This window comes from Staurois parvus, unplaced genomic scaffold, assembly GCF_062004578.1.
Source record: "Staurois parvus isolate SC_StPar_1 unplaced genomic scaffold, SC_StPar_1.0 ptg000133l, whole genome shotgun sequence".
NCBI lineage: Eukaryota > Metazoa > Chordata > Amphibia > Anura > Ranidae > Staurois > Staurois parvus.
The window spans coordinates 1,322,744-1,344,490 of NW_028317929.1; the positions used below are offsets into that span (position 1 = coordinate 1,322,744).

General features: G+C 41.6%; 1 protein-coding gene across 2 annotated transcripts in view; it reads left to right on the top strand.

Moving 5' to 3' along the window:
• Positions 1-20,746, top strand: part of CPEB4 (cytoplasmic polyadenylation element binding protein 4) — a 146,506-nt gene extending 125,760 nt beyond the window's left edge. For both annotated transcript variants that reach the window (XM_089672995.1, XM_089672996.1), the window contains 4 exons: positions 4,710-4,828; positions 8,510-8,624; positions 11,622-11,803; positions 15,789-20,746. In XM_089672995.1, coding sequence (XP_089529121.1) covers positions 4,710-4,828; positions 8,510-8,624; positions 11,622-11,803; positions 15,789-16,016 — 644 coding nt within the window. In that variant the 3' untranslated portion in view covers positions 16,017-20,746. The remainder of the gene's footprint in view (positions 1-4,709; positions 4,829-8,509; positions 8,625-11,621; positions 11,804-15,788) is intronic.
• The last annotated feature ends 1,001 nt before the right edge of the window (positions 20,747-21,747 follow it).

Here is a 21,747-nt window from a genome sequence, read left to right on the forward strand (position 1 = left end):
GGCCATTTTCTTGGAGGTTTTTGGCCTCTAGTGCCAAACACAGCAGCCATTTTTTTGCTGGAGAATTTTCGGCCAGTGGCCATTTTTGGTGAGGTCTGTGTGGCTGTCAAGTGATGGAGGCCAGCTGATGGAGGTCCTTGGTGGCCATTTTCCCATAGCCCACAGCGGGGATTCCCTTGGGCTTGTGGAGGCAGGGCTCAACACACACGCTGTGTGGGATGGACAGGTGGGAATGTGGTGAGTCCTCCCTTGGGGTCGGTCTTTCACTCTCTCCTTGGATGAGGAGGACGGGTCCTCTGCCTCTGTTACCACACAGGAGAAGGGATTGATTCAATGCATGAAATGCTAAAGATTGAGGACCCTGCGGGGTCAGCTGATGTGATAACTGTTCCTTTTGATACTCACGAGACAGTTCAGGCTGCTAAGGTTTTTCCTTACCCCAAATATTTTGACAAATTTGTTTATAAGGATTAGAGTAGGCCAAGCATCACTTTGTGTTTTCCAAACACTTCGCTGTGCGTTATTCCTTTGAGGAGGCCCTGCTTAAGAAGCGGACATCTCCGACGGTGGGTGATCCTCCCATCTCCAGGCTTAACAAGACCACGTTGATTCCTGTGGAGGAATCCCCTTCATTTAATGACCCTGTGGACCGCAGGTTTAATGTTCGGATTGGCACTTAGGCCAGTGTTTGGCTACAGCCTTGGTCTCCCAGACACTGACAGAATGGGCCAAAGCTCTACGACAAGGCTGGACATCTAGTCAGTTCCCCTAAGCTTATGTGGAGCTGGCAGACCAGTTGATCCAGAGCTTAAAGTACATTTGTGACGCCACCTTTGATGCATCTCCTCTTCTTTCCAAACTGCCCGTCTCAACCATTGTGCTCTGTGGTGGGTCCTTTGGCTCAAGTGTTGGTTGGTGGGCCAGACCTCCAAGAAGGCTCTGGCTTTTCTGGGTGACCGACTTTTTGGTGCTACCCTGGAAGACATCATCAAGAACCTTACAGGGGGCAAGAGTACCTTCCTCCCTCAGGCCAAGAAGGGGAAGGAACCTCGTCAGACGTTGGGACCATGTTTACGGCACATGAATGCATTTTTCATCCCTCTGGCTCTGAAGCCAAAGGCTCCAGGCCCTTTAAGGCCCCCGCAAGTGGCACCAAGCATCCCTGGCTCCAGAAGTCCTCCAAGCGCACGGATAAGCATGAAGGTTTGCCCCCACCCGCTTCGAGAGGGGGGGGCGTCTTTACAGGTTTCCGGGCCCCTGGACCTCCCACATTCACAAGTGGGTTCACAAGATCATTCTATCAGGATACAAGATAGCGTTTCATTCCCATCTGCCGGACAGATTTTTTTCCCTGCAATCTGTGGTTTTCACCAGGTCGCTTGCAAGCCATGTATGGGGTTGTGCAGGATCTGCTGCTCTGTGGAGTGGTTATCACAGTACCCAATTTGAAGCATTTTTACAGCTTATCATCCAACCTGTTCACTGTTCCCAAGGCGGACGGGGTTTGCCCAATCCTGGACCTCAAGGCCCTGAATGTCTTTCTGCAGGTTCACAAGTTCAAGTTCAGTGGTGCCCTCCCTCCACCAGGGTAATTTCCTGGCCTCCTTGGACATCAAGGACACTTACCAGCACATCCCCATTTGCAAGGTGCATGAGCGCTTCCTTCGTTTTGCCATCTGGGACACGCATTATCAGTATGTGGTGTTGCCCTTTGGTCTGGCCTCTGAACCTCGGGTGTTTACCCAAGGTCCTAGCTCCAGTCCTGGTCTTATTGAGAGAACGGGGGATCACAATGATTGGCTACCTGGACAATTTGCTCCTGTGTGCAGAGACTCGCTCCTCGCTATTACACTATGGAGATCACCATGCGTTTTCTATGGGACTTCGGGTGAATCCTGAACCTCAGGAAGTCGGGTTGACTCTGTCCAGGCGTCTGGAGTATCTGGGGCTGATTCTCGATTCGGAGCTGGCCATGGTGTTCCTTCTGTCTGAGAAATTGTTGAAGCTCCGGTTGACGGTTTGGCAACTCCTGGCTTGCAGGTGGCCCTCTCTGCATCTTTGCATGTGGGTGTTAGGCTTGATGGTGGCTACTTTCGAAGCAGTTCTGTATGCCCAGTTTCATACAAGATCACTACAGAGAGAAAACCAAAGGAAATTAAACAGGGCTTCCGCCTTCTTGGACCTTTTGGATTCACCAGGAATGGTTGACGAGGGCCTCCCTTCTTCGGGTGGATGAGGTCTCCGGCTCTACGGAATGGAAAGTCTTTCCTCCCTGTCAGGCTGGGGAGGAGTCCTGGGAGCAGACTCTACTCAGGGTCAATGGACTCCGTGGGAAGTTCATTTACCCATCAGTATCCTGGAGCTTCGGGAGATCAGGCTGTCACTGATGCATTGGACAGACTGTCTGTCGGGTCTGCCAACCAGGATTCAGTTGGACAACACCACTGTGGTGGCGTATGTCAATCATCAGGGGGGCACAAGAAGTGCAGCAGTGGCATTGGATGCATGTCACGTTCTGCGAAGAGGTTTGTTCTGGCTGTGTCCGCCGTACACATTCCAGGTGTCAAAAACTGGCAAGCGGATTATCTCAGATGCTTGATCAGGGCGAGTAGTCCATACATCCCGAAGTGTTGCATCAGCTCTGTATTCGCTGTGGGATTCCAGACGTAGATCTTCTGGCTTCCTGTCTCATTCAGAAGGTTCCACGGTTAGTGGCATGATTGTTGGATCCCCTGGCAGACACAGCGGATGCGCTGGTGGCACTGTGGGAGCAATACACTCTCATCTATGCCTTCCCACCCCTTTGACTGATTCCTCATCTACTATGCAGGATGGAGGCCGAAGGGATCCCAGTCATTCTCATTGCTCCGGACTGACCTTGTCGTCTGTGGTACGCTGACGTGGTGGATTCTCCCTGGGGTCTGCCTCTTTGGAAAGATCTTCTGTCTCAAGGGCTGGTCTGGCTTTGACAGAAGGCCTGGTCTGGCCTTCCTCCAGGGGGTATGGATCAAAGGCTTGCGTTAAGTACAATCAAGGATCAAGTTTCTGCTCTGGCTGTTTTCTTTCAGCGGCCCTTACCTACGCATTCTTTGGTCCGTAATTTCATTCAGGGGGTTTCGTCACATAGTCCCTCCTGTGAGCTCCCCTTTGTCACCGTGGGATTTGAATTTGGTGCTGTTGGCTCTTCAGAGGCCTCCCATTTGAGGCCATTCGGGAAATCCCCTTGCTTTTGCATTTGCAAAAGGTTGCCTGCCTTGTCGCTATCACTTCGTCTTAGAGAGTGTCGGAGTTGGCAGCCTTGTCCTGTAAGCCGCCTTATATGGTTTTACACAAGGACAAGGTGGCTTTGGCCGTCCCCTTCCTTTCTCCGGAAGGCGGTGTCAGATTTTTATTTGATATTGATCTTCCCTCACTGTGTCCTCGACCAACGCACCCTAAAGAGGTGGCTGTGCATTCCCTGGATGAGGTTTGTGCAATACATGTGTACTTGTTTGTAACTGCTGCCTTTCGGAGGTCAGTCCTCACGGATAGTCTTAAGAAGGGCCTGGCGGCATCTTCTGCCACTATTTATTGTTGGATTCGGCAGACAATTGTTCAGGCGTATGCTGTTAAGAGCTAGGAGACTTTCTTCTTGGTTTTGGTGCACTCCACTAGGGTTAGGGCCTCCTGGGCATTCCGACATCAGATGTCTATTTCTCATGTTTGCAAGGTGGCAACCTGGTTGTCTGTGCACACATTTACAAAGTTCTATAAAGTCAATGTGTTGGCATCCTCCGATGCTAGTTTTGGCCGCAAAGTGTTGCAGGCAGCTGTTTAGGGCTCCTGGGCACTCCTTTTGGGGATGTTCGGAGTGTTGGCTTGTTGCCCTGGGGGTTCTTTCTTTTTACATTGTATCGTTGCCCTGTCCTCATTCTGGCACTGCTTGGAGATATCCCTGCTTCATTACGGTTACAGAAGAAGTCGCTGTGTCAGTCAATGAACGTAAGCGAAAACTGGATTTTTTTGTACTCCTCGTAAAGTCCCTTTCTCTGAGTTCATTGACTGATACAGCACCCACCCATTTAGGGAGCTTTCCCCTTTGACACTGCTTGTGACGGACTGGAGACCTATAGCAGAGAGGGGGTTTTATATCTAGAGAAGACTGTCCAAAGGAGGTGCCAAGTTTTTTTTTGCCTAGTGTCCTATTTGTTAAGGTTATAGAAGAAGCCACTGTGTCTGTCAATGTACTCAGAGAAAGGGATTTTACGGTGAGAACAAAAAAATCATATTTTTTCTTTAAAGCAGGCAATCACAATAAATGTATGTGTTTAACTTTTGAGGAGTTTGCAAGGTACAGAAATTGTTGAAATCACCAGCACATCATATGCCCAAACACGAGTTCTAACCAGACTCTTCCTCTGGCAAACAGTGGCATCTCTGTCTGAAAAGGAAACTGGTTGGAGCTCCGAAATGTCGCACTGCTTGTTATGCGACCAATAAAAATTGATCATGTTTGAGCATATTATGTGCTGTTGATTTTCTATGATTTCTGGAATGTGAACAATATCACCGTCCCATTGTGAATCATTACAGCACTCATTTAGAAGGTTTGAGAAGCTGTTTGGTGTGCACCATACTCTTGGCAATGTAGTTTGTTATGGTTTAAAGACAGTAATGTAAAATACTGATTTGTTGTTCAAGGTTAAAGGTAATATTTCCCTTTAATCTAGGCTATGCATTTCTACTGTTTCAAGACGAAAGTTCTGTGCAGGCTCTGATCGATGCTTGCATTGAAGAGGATAGTAAGCTCTATCTCTGTGTGTCGAGCCCTACCATTAAAGACAAGCCTGTGAGTATTCATTCTACAGACTGTCATCTTTTTTCTTTGTAGTCACTTGTACTTGCTGAGTTTGAAGTAAAAGTACCACCTAAATGGCTGAGTTCACTAAAGAAATCTTCATTTCAAACACCTCCAGTGTTTACCTGGGAACTTGAAAGCTTTAACTGGGTGGAACGTCCTACCTTGTTCTGTGCTTGACAGCTTCAAGTACACTTCACAAGATCCTCTTCATTGCACGATGAGGCCAGCCTTCAAAGTCTTTTCGATGTTCTGGTTGTGATGAGCTTATTAGCTGTAATGCCTACTGTGTACTATAGAGGAAAACATATTTCAGATATTTCTTTTTTATGTGCAAGATACTTATTTTCTTTGTTTTTTAGTATTTATGTACAGTTCCCAATATACAGTGAATATAAAAAGTCTACACAACCCTGTTAAAATGTCAGGTTTCTGTGATGTAAAAAATGAGACAAAGATAAATCATTTCAGAACTTTTTCCACCTTTTTAATGTGACCTATAAACTGTACAACTCAGTTGAACAACAAAGGAGGGAAGTAAAAATAAAAATGGTTGCATAAGTGTGTACAGCCTTAAACTAATACTTTGTTGAAGCACCTTTTGATTTTATTACAGCACTCAGTCTTTTTGGGTATGAGTCTATCATCATGGCACATCTTGACTTGGCAATATTTGCCCACTCTTCCTGGCAAAAACACTCCAAATCTGTCAGATTGCGAGTGCATCTCCTGTGCACAGCCCTCTTCAGATCTCTCCACAGATTTTAATATGGATTCAAGTCTGGACTCTGGCTGGGCCATTCCAAAATTTTCATCTTCTTCTGGTGAAGCCATTCCTTTGTTGATTTGGATGTATGCTTTGAGTCGTTGTCATGCTGAAAGAGGAAGTTCCTCTTCATGTTCAGCTTTCTAGTAGACGCCTGAAGGTTTTGTGCCAATATTGACTGGTATTTGGAACTGTTCATAATTCCCTCTACCTTGACTAAGGCCCCATTTCCAGCTGAAGAAAAACAGCCCCAAAGCATGATGCTGCCACCACCATGCTTCACTGTGGGTATGGTGTTTTTTTTTGGTGATGTGCAGTGTTGTTTTTGCGGCAAACATATCTTTTGGAATTATGGCCAAAAAGTTCAACCTTGGTTTCATCAGACCATGCTTTTTCAGAGACTTCAGATGTGTTTTTGCAAAATTTAGCTGGGCTTGAATGTTTTTCTTCTTAAGAAAATGCTTCCATCTTGCCACTCTACCCCATGGACAACACATATGAAGAATACGGGAGATTGTTGTCACATGTACCACACAGCCAGTACTTGCCAGATATTCCTGCAACTCCTTCAATGTTTCTGTAGGCCTCTTAGCAGCCAGACCAGTTTTCTTCTCATCTGTTCAGCAATTTTGGAGGGACGTCCAGTTCTTGGTAATGTCTCTTTTGCAACATATTTTCTCCACCTGATGACTGTCTTCACTGTGTTCCATGGTTTATCTAACGCCTTGGAAATTCTTTTTCTACCCTTCTCCTGCCTGATACCTTTTAACAATGAGATCCCTCTGATGCTTTGGAAGCTCTCTGCTGTCCATGGCTTTTGCTGTAGGATGCGACTAAGAAAATATCAGGAAAGACCTAGAACAGCTGAACTTTATTTGGGGCTAATCAGAGGCATTTTAATTGATGGTAGGTGTGTACAAACTCCTATTTATCATGATTTTGAACGTGATTGCTTAATTCTGAACACAGCTACATCTCCAGTTATAACAGGGTGTGCACACTTACACAACCAAATCAGTTTATTTTTCAATTGAGTTGTACAGTTTATAGGTCACATTAAAGATGGAAAAAGTTCTGAAATGATTTATCTGTGTCATTTTTTACATCACAGAAACCTGACATTTTAACGGGTGCATAGTAGACTTTTTATATCCACTGTATGTGAATACTTATGCTGGAGATATGAATAGTAATACATTCTATTCAGATACATTGAAAAGATGTCAGTCTTTACTTTAAGGAAAATGCCATGGAGATTCAGGAGACATATAGATGTAGGGAGTGAGAGATACATGTGTACAGTGTGTCATTTCCCTGTGTTCCCTATCTACTGACCTGCCTGAGCCTAAGGTCCCTTTCACACGGGCGGACAGAACGGGTTCACCTGTCTGGTTTTTCAGGTTGACCCAATCAGACCATCCATTGTCCATTGGGCATGTCTCCATTTACACCCAACTGTATCTGATCCAGTCCAATCTGCTAAAAACAGACAGATTGTGATCTGTTACCCATCCGTCTAGTGGATCGGATGACAGTCAAATGTAAACGGACAGTTGTCTGTTTACATCCGACCACCCATAGAGGACAGTGGGCTGTGTCCGTATCCACTCTGGATAAGTGGAGCAGACATAGACATGTCATCTGCCTGCTCAGTGGGGATCAGCGGACCGATTCCCCACTAAGCAGGCAGATCCACTGGCGGAGTCTGCTTGTGTGAAAGCAGCCTAAAGCACACAGCTTTATATCCCTAGGTGTCTGACTTTCCTTATAGTGTGGCTTTTTATGCTTCATTGATTCCAGCTTCCTTTTCTGCAATGTTTTACATACAGAGGAACCTATGCTATTAGCAAAACAATATACACACATGGTGTAATGAGCAAAAGCCAAAGATACCATAACGAGCCAGGCTGCTTGTGTTGGAAGGGGTACTTGGCTGTTCCATACAGATGAGACCCTGAAACTAGGCACTGTATCCAACATCGTAGAGGGTGGCTGAGAGTCTAGTTTAAAAGGAAACCTGTACTGAGAATGAGTATCCTCCCACAATGAATATTATGCTCTGAAAAGACTAGCTTGTTGCTTGCCCAAGTTTTTTCTCTTTCCTTCTGTGGGGGAGCAATAGCCTGGACAAAGCACATTTTCACTTTAAAGTGTATCTTACACCAAAACTTTTGTTGACAGTGCTTTAGATCTGCTTTAAGCACTACCGCTCAGTATGCAATTGTGCTTACTTAATAAGAAAAAACAGTATCTTAGAAGTGATGATTTCCAGGAAGTTGAAGTGTGGTTGCTGTGGGTTACCTCGCTTGTCTCTCCTTGTACTCTTGAAAAAGCTACAAAAGCAGCTTTGTAAAGTGCCTGTTTCCAGCAAACGGTCTATTTGTGATTAGATGACCTAAACACGACACAACATGACATCTTCATTTTTTAAAACCTTTTACTTGCCTCGTATATTCTAGCTGTTCCTGTTCAGAAGACCAGTCTCTGTATTATCGTTCACACTTCCTGCATGGCAAAACACAGAGTTGCAGCAAGGCCAGCAGTGCCATCTAAAGTTTCTAAAGCCCAGAGCATTGTTTACTTTTTTTTTTCTTCACTTTATTGAAATGTCACATTGTGACATTTCATTCATTTTAAGTAGCAAGAAAAGAAACTGTAGGTGAGCTGTGCTGTGAGATGGAAAAATGCATTTTCACACCACGGCTAACCTGACGGCTGGATTCAAATGTGAACGAGACGCATAGAAAACGATAGATTTCTTTGTGGTCTTCAGAGAACTATGGTTTTCTAGTGCAGAAAAAAACAGGTCTATGCACAAATGTGGGTACTTTGATACTGCAGCCACATCCTAAAACAGACTGTTTCCTTTGTTGAGCTTACAGAGTTTTTACCATGCTATTTAATAGGTTCAAATCCGGCCTTGGAATCTCAGTGACAGTGACTTTGTGATGGATGGCTCACAACCTCTTGACCCAAGGAAGACTATTTTTGTTGGCGGTGTTCCCAGGCCTCTTAGAGCTGGTATGTTTTTTGTTTTTTTTTAATACATTAAGACAAGTGTTTTTGTTTTTCATGACTGAGTGAAGCTTATTTTATAAGATATTGTCTTTATTTGATTATAATGTTATCATTTGATTGTCCTTCATTTCCAGTCTTTAGAGTGACAGGTTTCCCCAGACAGATGATCAAACAGATGTTGACGCTCACTGAGAAGATGGAAAGATCTGACCTATTCCTGCATAGTTTAGCTGATGCATGCTTTACTTGGTCTACCCTTTTGCAGAGTCAAGGTTGTATGTGCAATCCAGTAACTGATCTCTACACAGTGACTGACACTGCGAAGGATTAAACCTATGTAGCCATGCACTGAACTCCACTTAAATATTTCAGTAGGGTATTTTCTTTCTAAAGCTGCATGATTAATTCAAGGAGGAAATTGATCCAGTTAATTTCACAGATCGATGTAACTTTGTTAGAGGCATGTAATAAGAATTGTTGGAGTTTGCAAATGATCAGTTCGGCAGTGGGCACCAGTTGTTTCTTTTGCAATGGTGCTAATCAGAAGGGTAGTACCTGTTGTGCTTTGATCAGCAGGAAGACCCAGCCCTGGGATTTGTCGAGACTTTTTTCTTCATAAATCACTTTATATTATATCAGCGATGCTGATCTCATACATTCTCTTTCAGCCACTTTGTCTACTTTGTTGGTACTAACATTGACTGCACATCATTGCCATTGACTGGCTTTCTGACATTGACAACAGTGGGCCATGCCTGCGCAGTATGTGTTGGCAAGGCCACTGGACATCTTTAGCAGGGGTGTATGTGTCAAGGTGACTACACTAAACGCATAGTTGGGGGACGGGGACAGAGCATTTTCACACTATAACAAAAAGTACCTTAATGAAGTGCCTATTTGCCGAATATATAGGTATTATGTATTTGAAAGCTGAAGATTTAAAAAAGATTGAAAACAACTTTTGAAATTAAACAAATATTTTAAAGCTTATATGCATTTTTAGTGATTGTGGTTAGATACAGTGTACTAAATGTATGAATTCATGTGGGTGGCACTGTTTTTGGTTGAGACAAAACCACACATTTTAGCAGCTGTGCAGGCTCTGTGCAAGTGAGGCTGGTAAGTGGGATCTTGCACCGAAGTGCTTATTGATCATTTGAGATACTATGGCAGTATTTTACCACTGCTTGATCTGCCTTTAACAGACTATGACACTGTAATAGGCAAATAAAGACAGCTAAGTACACTAGCAATGACTAACATTCTGATATTGGCCCATATCTTAGCTAAGGGGTTGCTGCAGCAGTCCCCTAAGACATATTTAAATCATATTAAAACTGTTTGGAACAGAACAGGTAAAGGGAAAGGAATATTATTTCAGTTCTGGCTTGAGAAAGGCCATTGTTTATACACAGTGCTGTAGCAAACTAAATGTCAAAGTGGAATTCCAGTCAAGTACTAACTAAGCCTAAACCTACTCCCACCACCATTCTAAGCTTATTGTATCTAACTTTTGAAAGGAAAGATATGTATAATTACCTATTCTGAGGCGGCTCCAGTCCCATCACCTGATTGCTTCTCAGTGCCAGCTTCAGTGTAGGGGAAGAACAAGCAACAATGGATGCCCTATAGTGAACCTATGGGTGATGTCATCATCCAGGCTCTGCAGCCATTGTCGATGATCTCTCTTCTCTGAAGCTGGTCGCTGAAGAGATCATGTGACTGGGCCAGCTTGCCGTCAGCATAGCCTTTTTTTTCCCCTTTACAGGGCAGTTAGAATAGGCTTAGAATGGTGGTGGGAGTAGGTTTAGGCTTAGTTAGTATTTGACTGTACTTCCACTTTTAAGTTGAAGTATAACTAAAGAAAAAACTTAGTGGAGAGGAATTAGAACATGTGTTGGACTTGTATTGCTCCTTTCCCCCATTTGGAAAATTCATCCTCTTTATTTGACCTGTTTACCATCATTACTAAACAGGGCCAGATCTAGCCTATCTGATCTGAGGGTGCAGTAAAAAAAAGCAGGGGGCAGAATGTCAATAGTGTGACAGAGATGCAAGGAACCAGTATTCCCTGTTCACTTGGCATGCTTCTGTACCACTGTGTCATAATTCAGAAGTAATGTTTGACAGGTAGTGCAGAGGCAGTACAGAAATTAACAGGAAATGCTGGTATATATTATGCTGTCATTATATTAGGGTGATTAAACAGAACTTGTGTCCCCTTATATCAGATATCTCTATTAGAGTACCTCCTTATATCAGGAATCCTCCTCAGAGTTCCTAGAAGAGCTCCTATAAGAGTCCCCCTGACATGAGTGCCCTTTACACAAAATGGCTATATCAAAGTGCCCCCTTACATCAATTTCCCCCCTCAGAGTGCCCTCTTTATATAAACTGTCCCCATCAGAGTGCCCCCTTACATAAACTGTCCCCATCAGAGCGCCCCCTTACATAAACTGTCCCAATCAGAGTGCCCCCTACATATACTGTCCCCATCAGAGTGCCCCCTTACATAAACTGTCCCCATCAGAGTGCCCCCTTACATAAACTGTCCCCATCAGAGTGCCCCCTTCCATCAACTGTTCCCTGGCAAGTCTCATGGCTTTGTGGATGCACTCTCAAAGATCTGGGGGGGCATATCCCACCCCAGCACCCCCCTAGACCTGGGCCTGTTACTAAAAGTGAAAGTAACATAACATTTAAAATTTTGGCTTTTACCTAGAACAGGAATAGAGGGGAAATCATCCAATGAGGACACTAATTCTAGTCACGCTGGAGACAATCAGGGATTCCCTCATTTTGGAGCAATTTCCTTTCAATTCTCGCTTTGGCTATGAGACAGGAAGTGAAGGGAAATCTCTACAATGTGACACAGATGGGAAAAAAAGAAAAAAACAACACAGGGTTTAACACCCTCCTGTGTGCTATTGTTGCCTTTAGTTCTACTTTAAGGTTTACATCCATTATAATGTATCTTATGTATGTTGCTTTTTGTTACAGTGGAGTTGGCTATGATAATGGACCGCCTATATGGAGGAGTATGCTATGCTGGCATAGACACAGACCCTGAGCTGAAATACCCAAAAGGAGCAGGGCGTGTTGCCTTTTCCAATCAACAGAGTTATATAGCTGCTATCAGTGCCCGCTTTGTTCAGCTGCAGCATGGAGAGATCGATAAGCGGGTGAGCTACATTTTATGTTTCTTGTGGAAGTTTAGGGCTATGTTGCTTCGGTTCTGTTTTTCTTTCAGAGAAGGAGAAAAGGCGGAGGCTATACTAGAAACAACTGATCTCTTGTGGCCTCAATGCACCACTGTGCAGCAGCTGTTTTCTTTAGTTCCTCATGTTTACAGTCACTACACTACTGCCTTTAGCCTCAGCTTGTGGGCTCCCATATACTCATCTTTGTTCTCAGTTCTGTTCTGAATCTGAAAAGGATTTTGTTGCTCCTTGGGCTACTTCAAGAAGCCAGGTTCTGAAGCCTGGGGATATCCTTATTTTAATTAGTTATGTTTTTTTTTTTAATTCTTCACCTAAAATATTTAAAACTGAACTTCAGAATTTTTATTAACATAAAAAATACCCTTGCGGCGGGTGACCTTACACTGTAAGGGTTAACTGCTCATTAAGTCTGAAAGTAGAGGAGTAAGCTGTAATACCAAATTCCTCTATCCCAAGCAGCCTGCAGTCACTTATCTCTTTAGGTCCAGGTTGTGGGCAGGCTCTTGGCATCTTGATGTATAATAGAAGTCCTACAATGTACTTGATGATGTCAGAGTGCTGAAGAAAAGCTTTGGGAGAATACTGTAAGTATTACAGCTTAATTGTCTACCTCTAGACTTAACGAGTATTCCATTCTTATTGTAACAGTATTAAAATAAAAAAAATGAATAAAATCTCAGAGTTCAGCTTTAGGACTCTAAGACTGCATTGTATGCTTGTAAAAGGTTGAATGACTTTTTAAGCACAAGAGTTTTAAGTGCAGTGAAAGGCAAGACTGGATGTCATATGGACATTTATGAGGGATCTAACTACTTTGATATTTATGGGTACATTCTAATGCTAATAGGAGTTTCTCCCTGTTTCCCCATCTCATTATCTTTGTGCCCATATCAGACAGGTAGCCACTAAAATGTTCCTCATGCAATTTTGGCATACATGCTGTGAAGACCTTTAAGTATCCCTTTTGTTGCAGCACTTCCCATAATTTCCATTATGCTGAAGATTCAGCACAATTTACTATATCAATTGGAAAATTTCTCTAACCTCTCCTAAAGGGAACCCCTGATATTTGAGTATGGTAAATGCCTCTGCTGAATTGTTCTTGAAGATTCTGACTTTGTAATCCAGATCCTAGCTTCACGACTTTACTGAGTTGAATCAAGTGTGCAGGATGAGAGCTCAGAATTGTATAGATAATAGGAAATTGGTAAAACCATGATAAGCAATGTCAGCAGTAGTAGCAGTACCCAAATATCTCCTCTTATAGGTTCATTTTTAGCTGAGTTGCAGTTGTGTTTAGTGGATTAGGATTATTCATTTGTTTGCACAATTTGGCCTAATGCTGGACTTAGACGTAACATTTTTTTTTAAGTGTTCCCTATCCAAAAATGACTATATGGAAGTGAATGGGCTTCAGCAGTCTTCTGTCCTTGCTTGGTCAACTGAAGCCATGCATTGCTGATTTCCACCTAAAATTGGATTGCTTAGCTGCTCCACATAGGGAAACAATTCCAACTGTGTTTGGAAGGTTTCTAGAGACTCTTTGGTCCCTTGCATTTTTTTTTTAAATTTAGCAAAAGTTATAGAAATCTCGCATAGAATTTAAACTAGGGATGCACCGATACCAGTTTTTAAAGTTTTTTTTTTTCCCCTCAAGTACTACGATACCATTTACCGATACCTATTTTTAGAATAACCAGAATTTGTTTATTTACATTTCAGCTGTCAGCGATTTCAGTATCCATGCAACCCTAATACACACCGTACACCCACATAGCAGATGCCCATACACACCGTACACCCACAGAGCAGATGCCCATACACACCGTATACCCACATAGCTAATGTCCACAGACACCTAGTATACAGATGCACATACAGACACATAGCAAGCTGAGAGATGTCCGCAGACAGGATAGACTTGCTGTCTCCTCTGCTCTCCTTCCTCCAGTAACCAAAGAGCAGGAATATTACAGAGTAGGCTCTGCAGAGGGGGACACCACAACCCAGTTCAATGGGATTCATTTTGAGCTGTGGAAGCCGCCATGGCAGAGAAATAAGCCAGCTCCTCCTCCACAATTCTCACAGCTGGATATGACCTCACATCCATCATTCCCAGCATGGAGCTATGGAGAGTTATGGGAACGAGCCGATGCAGTATAAGCCTGGAGTTCCTTGGCTCTCCAGGCACTCGGCGATAGCATCACCACTACATCGCTGCCTATAGACTGGCCAAGCCTTCACTGTACAGAGCCTGGAGCTGTCAGCTGACATCACTTCTGGTATTGGTTTTAGGTATCAGAGTATTTGCACAAGTACCAATACTCGTGCAAATGCTTGGTATCGGCACGGATACCAGTACAGGTATCGGTGCAACCCTAGTTTAAACCATTTTTCATTTGCCGTTGCTGATGTAGTTTTTCATTGAGGTTTTATGTCTTCTGACCAGCAGAAAAATCCCTAAAAATTGTTTGGACTGCAGTGAGTTGTTGGCTTTGAAAAAGCCACACCATGACAGGTTATGCATAGATATTGTTTTGCAGTTGGGCAATGATGTAATGTACTCACCTATATCAGAAGACTCCTGTGGGTGCACAGCCTTATAACTGCCCTGGTTCCAGAGGCTTTTCAGATAGGTGCTAAGTTTCATTACAGATTACCTTAAAGTGAACCTCTTAAGAAATATACGGAAGTTGCCATCACTGAGGCATTCATAGGGTCGAATGTTATGTGATGTTTTATTGTCTTAAAGTGATATTAAAGGTGTTTTTTTTTTTAAATTAACAAACATATTATACTTGCCTGCTCTGTGCAGTGGTTTTACACAGAGCAGCCATGATCCTACTCTTCTCAAGTCCCCCCAGCACTCCTGGCTCTTAGTGCCCCCAATAGCAATCTGCTTCTTATTGGGACACTGGTGCATGCTTGCTCCTGAGCCCTACTCTATGCGTCCATAAGACACATAGACCCGCAGATCAGCCCTGCTTCTCACTGGCTGTGACTGACAGCAGTGGGAGCCAATGGTACCCACTGCTGTGTCTTAGTCACTGAAGAGAGAGAGAGAGACCTGAGACAGCCGAGACTCACGTGCACAGTGCTAGATCAAGAGAAGGCTCAGGCAGGTATAAAAAGGGGCAGTGGAAGGAGCAGCACAGAAGGTTTTTTGCCATCATGCATAGAATGCATGAAGGTAAAAACCTTCAGCCGTTTCAACCACTTTAACCTTATCAACAGCTCTACCTCACAGACTGCCCTTCTATTGTCTGAATGTGTACAATGTCAATTGACTGGACATAACTTTCAAATTACCTCTGAAGTCTGCTGCTCTATGCTTTCTATATATTATTATTATTACACAGGATTTATATAGCGCCAACAGTTTGCTCAGCGCTTTACAATATAACGGGAGACAATACAGCAACAATACAGTTCAATACAAGAGGGAAAGGAGGGCCCTGCTCCTTGGAGCTTACAATCTAGGAGGACAGTTGTTTTAAATTAATGAAATACTTGCTTTTGTGCATAAGCCAAATTGTGACTATTTCTTTGTAAATGCTCAGTCCATCCAAAAATGATAATTCAGTTATGAATTTTAGTTGATGGGCTGAACCACTCCCTAGATTATATATGTTGGGGATTCACACTACTGCTCTTGATATTTTTCCATGCCATGGATATATAATAATAATAATAATAATAATAATAATAATAAAAAGTCCCTTGCACTGACCATTACAGGTGGACATTAAAGTTGAGGTTCAGATACCTCCCTGTTGCAGGCCCTTGAGAGATGGAAAATATTAGCCATGGATTCATCTTTAAAAGACCAACTCAAGATAGAAATAATCAATTTTCATGATGCCTTGTCCCTTTATTAATGTTGACGGGTTTGGTTTTTTTTCCCTCATTCTCATTTTCTTTCTTCTGATGTTTTTTATGCTGACAGGTGGAAGTGAAGCCATATGTCTTGGACGACCAGTTGTGTGATGAGTGTCAAGGAGCTCGTTGCAGTGGCAAGTTTGCTCCATTCTTCTGTGCTAATGTTACCTGTCTGCAGTATTACTGTGAATATTGCTGGGCTGCTATCCACTCCCGTGCAGGGCGGGAGTTCCACAAGCCGCTGGTGAAGGAGGGAGGCGATCGCCCAAGGCATATTTCATTCCGTTGGAATTGAGTGACCCATATACTTAACTTCCTTCCCAAGGATCCAAATAAGTGCACTCTTCTGTTCTCTTAATCTCCCTCCCTCCTTCCATCATTAGGAAAGCATGTCCTCTTGTTGTAGTCTGTATTTTAACAATAGTATAACGAAAAAGAATGACCTACACCATAGGTATTTTGTAGAGTCTTGTGTCATTGAGAACTGTATTGAAACGCCTTTGTTGTTCCTAACAATATCACTCTGATGCATGCCAGTTTCATGCTGTCCTCATTGAAAACCAAGGGAGCAGGGAGACTGCAACAATTTTAATTAATATTATTATTAATGTATTTTTTTATTTTGTCAAAGAAAAGAGCTTAAAATGGTTAAAAAATATTAAGCAAGGAAAAAAGAAAACCATAGTATTTTTTATTTTAATTAAATTATTATTAAAATGTAATGGAAAAATACTATTAATGTAACCATACAACTACAATAACACTATTTGGTCTGTTTGAGACAGCTTATTTTTTACTTGGGGGAGATTTTTTTTTTTTTTTTAATTTCCTATTTATTCGGGTTTTTTAATTTTTTTTTTTTTTTTTTTTTTTATTATTATTATTCTTTTTAACTTTTATTTGAAAGTTAGCTGTTGCCTGTTGTCAAAAGACCCACAAACAAACAGTGTGCATAAACATAAATATAAACAGCATTGTAAGTTCAAATTATTCGTGATTTTACAAGGTTAAAGTGACTTCATCATCCTAGACTTTTTTCACAAATATCCTATTGTAGGGCACAAACATAAAATAGTGACATTTGTTTGTTTCATTATGCCAGTACAGGCTGTTGATGAATCAGTTAGGCCATGAAAGAAATGTTATTCTTGAAGCCATGTTTTCTTTCTGCAGAGGCCTACAGTTACGTACAGTTGACAGTGAAATGCTTGATGTTTCTGTGTTAATATTCCAATGTCAGTTGTGGATAACTGTATGCTTCTGGAGAATGACAGTGTGGCTACCTGAAAAAAGGCAATTCCTATTAGGCAGTAGGGTGTTACTCAAGTGTATTACAGAACAAGTGAGGTTATAACTAACATTTACAAACTTTGTTAACTCACTGTTCTTCCTTATAAGATTTGTTAAAACTCCAGATAAAGATGGTGATGCACTTTAAGCAATGGCAGATACCTTAAATATTATCCAAGATTTTGTTTTTGTTTGTTTTGTATTTGTTGTTCTTGTTGGACATTAAGTGAACTGGCTCAATCTCCTTAGGGATCTGAAATATTTTAACAGTAAACTGTTTGCATTTAAGCTTGTTAAGAATGTACATGTTGAGTGAAGTTACTACTGAGGGGAGTGCACTTATTTATTTTTTCACTGAAATAAAAAAAAAAAATCTTAAAAAAATTAATACAACTATGTCAGTTATAACCCATACCACCACCTCCCCCCCTCCAAAAAAGAAAAAGCCTACCAAAGCTCAAATAGGTAAATAAGTTCAGTTACAGAAGGCAGAAATGTCTCCGAAAGAACAAATGTATAGATTTTTATTTTTGATGACTAATTTATATCTATAATCGGAACTTACTTAACCTTACATCGGGTGCCAGCTTCTGTTCTCCAGTGTGTCACCAAACATGTGGAAGATACCTCAAAGATGGCATTAGATGTTTTATTGAGTTGGTTTACAATTTGGGACTGTAAAAGGAGCCCATTACTGTATCAGTACTCCGTTTTGCTGTCCTTAAGGGTCAGTCCCTAGAGTAGTTTTGGGTAAGTTCAGGTGGCTTGAGTCACCCACTGGATTGTAATATCTTTTGAGTGCTTCTGCCATGTTTATCTGTCATGCTGAAGACAGAGCTTGCCGCTGGGTGATTCAACACACAAAGTATCCACCCATTGCTTAAATATTATTTTTGGATAAACTGACCCTTTAAGGTACCCACACATCCAGTCAATCGTTTGCACAGTATGAATGATTTCATGCAACAATCTGTATGCAGTAAAGATGTTTGTAACACATCTCAGATGAGCACGGCAACCTTAATTGTGAAGGTTGGTAAATCTTAGCTGGGCCCCTGCTAAACATGAATAGGTAAGCCGGGTATTACAGCTTATCAGGCAAGGGTCTAATTGTTACAACAGGAATGATCAGAAGCCCTTTTTCATGGGTACCTTTAGAGTAGAGTGGCAGCACACAATAGTTACTTGATTAAAGCTTGCAGATGTATTATGCCCCTTTGGCAGATAAAGGGCTGGAGAAGGGCTTCCTTCTGCATAAAGTCACTTTACACACTTGCATTGTCTTTATGTCTTAGGCAGTGTGGCGAAATTGTACCTAGGTGAGTGTCATCTGTATAATGAGCAAGGAGGAAATTTGGGAACCAGTTCTGTACCGCAGTCTGTCAAAATATTCCTGATTGCTTTGCACACAGTAGTTGAATCTCGATGCAATATTTCTCAAATTTGCTTTAATAATCCCCTTGCAGCTTTGCTTTTCACAGGTGAGCAGCAAACTATAGAAGTTTAAACTCTTTGCACGCTAAAACCATCTAGAACGGAATTTGGCTATGAAACTTCCAGTACCTAGTTTTCAAGCTCTTTTGGCACTGAAGACTTTAAGCTGCTTATACTGCTGGATAATCTTTTGATGCCTTAACCTTTAAATGGCCAGATAGCACTAGCAGTTGACAGTTTTGCCAGTACCTAGAGAACAACAACCTTAAAGTAAGGTTTGGTTTATAAGAGAATATAGTTGTTGGATATGAAGTTGATTTTTTTTTCTTTTTTTTTAATAAATGTTACTTGGTGTTCTAAAAATAAAATACATTTCTTAGTACCAGTCCACCCAGATTTTGTACTACAGGGAATCATGCTGCTTTGTGCAGTGTGAACTTCACCCCCTTTCATCATAAAGTGTCACACGTTTTCCTGCAGTAAAATATTTGCCACATTTCTATACTATAAATACAATGAAAAATCCAATATGGCTTATAAGAATACTGCATATAGGCAAAGATGCCAGTGGCGGTGACTTCCAGAAATACTAAGTGTGTACATTTTGGGTGGACTGAGCCTTTAAACAATATAACTACACTTTCCCTTATTTCCATTGATTGTGCAAAGCTGTAAGTGTAATGCACATTAATTTGCTGCTACCCACCACAAAATTGTGGTTTCTAGCCTCTAAAGCCTTAAGCAATGGACAAACTAAGGAATAGATGTAAGTATATTGCTAGCAAAGGACAAACTAAGGAATAGATGTAAGTATATTGCTAGCATAACAACTAGAACCAGTAAGTAAGATTTATGAACAGACAATTAGATTCTAATTTCTTGAATAATCCATAGTCTTTTATTTGACTAAAACCAGCCGTACACTGAAAGATTTCTCTAATTCAGTCCAAACGCTCAACAAGAGAACCTGATCGATTCCCCCATCCACACTAAATAGTGTGGATGGCGGAATGCCCCCTGCCGGCTATGTTATTCTGTCTGAATACTCAAACAGTGGCTGCATTTGATTGGCCAAGCATTATCCACATGGCTTCTTTGATTCTCAGATCATGCCGTACGAGAGGGTGCGGACGGGGCAACCTATGGCTCCAATTTCAGCCAATTCATTAGGAACTGGCAGAAATTGCTCAGTGTATGGCCAGCTTAAGTTTGTTTTGTTTTTTTGTTTTTTGTTTTTTTGCCTAAACGCACTATAGTAAGCTATTTTGTGGGCTTAACCTAAATTCAACAGCATACAATGCGCCTATTGACGAGTAAAATTCTGTAACACTCAAGACACTCATTGGCTTATGTTCTATTCTGAATTCCTTGTAAAATGATTCTAAAAAGTGGCCTCCACCTAACAAAATGGCTTCCTGCAGTGTGTACAGACAATGCCAGTTCACTCTAACTGAAACCTGCGCTCTCCACTAAATTATATATACTGGAGGGCATACTTTTGGTGTATGTTGTTTTAACTCTTAGGACTGTCATGAGAGTTTACAGTGTGATTTACTTCAAGTGGGTTTTTTCTAGCTGTTATCATAGAGAAGTGGGTGTTGGCTCTTATAATTAACCAGCTCTTTAAAAATTGCAGATCTAGCTGGTTTTCATAGAGTGGATTGTACTGCTTCATGCTATTTCATCACCATAGGTTGTGAAAACCAAAGACTTGCTTCAGTGCTGCTGCTTAACTCTTGAAGAGTCCCTAATTCACCTTCCAGAAGGACAGCTAAGTTGGAGTAGAACGTTGAGGTATTTTGCTTATGTGAAGAAAGGAAAACTGTTCCTCTTTTCCCCTCAGCATTAACATTGCTAAACAATGTCGCTGTCTTTGTTGTCCTGATGTTCATCACTCCAACAACAGAGGGGTATGTGAACATATGTTGAAATGGAAATATGTACTACTGAATAAAGCCCAACTCCAGGCAACTTTTTCCAGTTTGTGGTTGAGTGGAGAAGGGTTGGAACCCCTGTTTGTTTTCGTTTTGTTGTCTGTACCCCACCTGGGATATTTCTCATTTCCTGTGTGGTCCTAGTGACCACACAGATAGTTACAGAAATATCCTAAACAGGGACACAGGTAGTAATAAAGATAGGGATTCCAACCTCTTACTGGTCTACTTGCGCTCTACTCTGTGTCCCCTTTGGAGACTTCTGCTCATTTCCTGTTCTGCTTGAAATGGAGGAAAATCTCCTTTAATGGGAACATAGCAATAAAACAAAAACCTTACCAATGTTCTATCCTTTTATCTTCTCTTTTGGCTGGAGTTGAGCTTTATTAAATCTTTGTAAGGGAGCTACTCATAAAATCTATCCCTGCCCAATAGAATTCCCATACTGGGTGCGCTTGTATATCTGGTCAACAGATTTTCTCAACTCCAGATCAATAGTTTATTTTAAACTTTTTGTACATTGGAAGAGATTATAGGTGGCTTGGGGTGTGCTAGAGTGCCATTCCTACCAGTAAACAGTGGCAAAGACTTAACTTTTTCACTGCCAGGTGTTTGCTCAGCAGAGTCCGGTGGTGTCTTGCAGACCTGCCGGAGTCCAAAAACTTAGGCTCATAAAAGACACAAGTTGACAGAATTCTGGAGCTGCTGCCTCCAGCAGAGAAAAGGTTAATCCTCAATAAATAAACCACTGTTTGGAAGCTAGTCTTGACAAATATTTTCTTTTATTTTCCCTTTGTACATGACCTGCTGAATTTCGGTACAGCAATTTTGTAGCTAACTTATTTTTGTCATGCACATATTGTACACTTGTTATGCACTAATTTTATATATCTTATGTTTCCAGCAGTGAGCGTTTAGGCCCACTTTTCACTGGCGGGATATCTCTTTATGCAATACCTCAATTTTTCATATTGCAAAGAGTAGCTTTTTGTACTTTTATTACGGAGAGATCTTCATATAACTTCATTTTTTAAGATAAATAATTTTAATAAATTTTTATTTTCTTATATTCTGCTTTTTATACATTTCAGTGCTCTGCATACATTTTGAGCGATGGATGTGGTGCACTGGTAATGCTACTTCAGAACCTGCAGAGATTAAAAAAAAAATGCAAAAAAAAAAAACAACAAAAAAAGCACGTGGTTTCAAATAGTCTAGCCCAAAACCAAACATTTGGTGCATATTTCATTTCAAATTTTATTAGAAAAAGCAAAAAAAGTGAATAGAAACCGCATGAACGTGACAATATATTCTCGTTGTTTAGTCCCTTGGAAAAAAAATAAACAAAAATGTAGCATAGAAAATTAA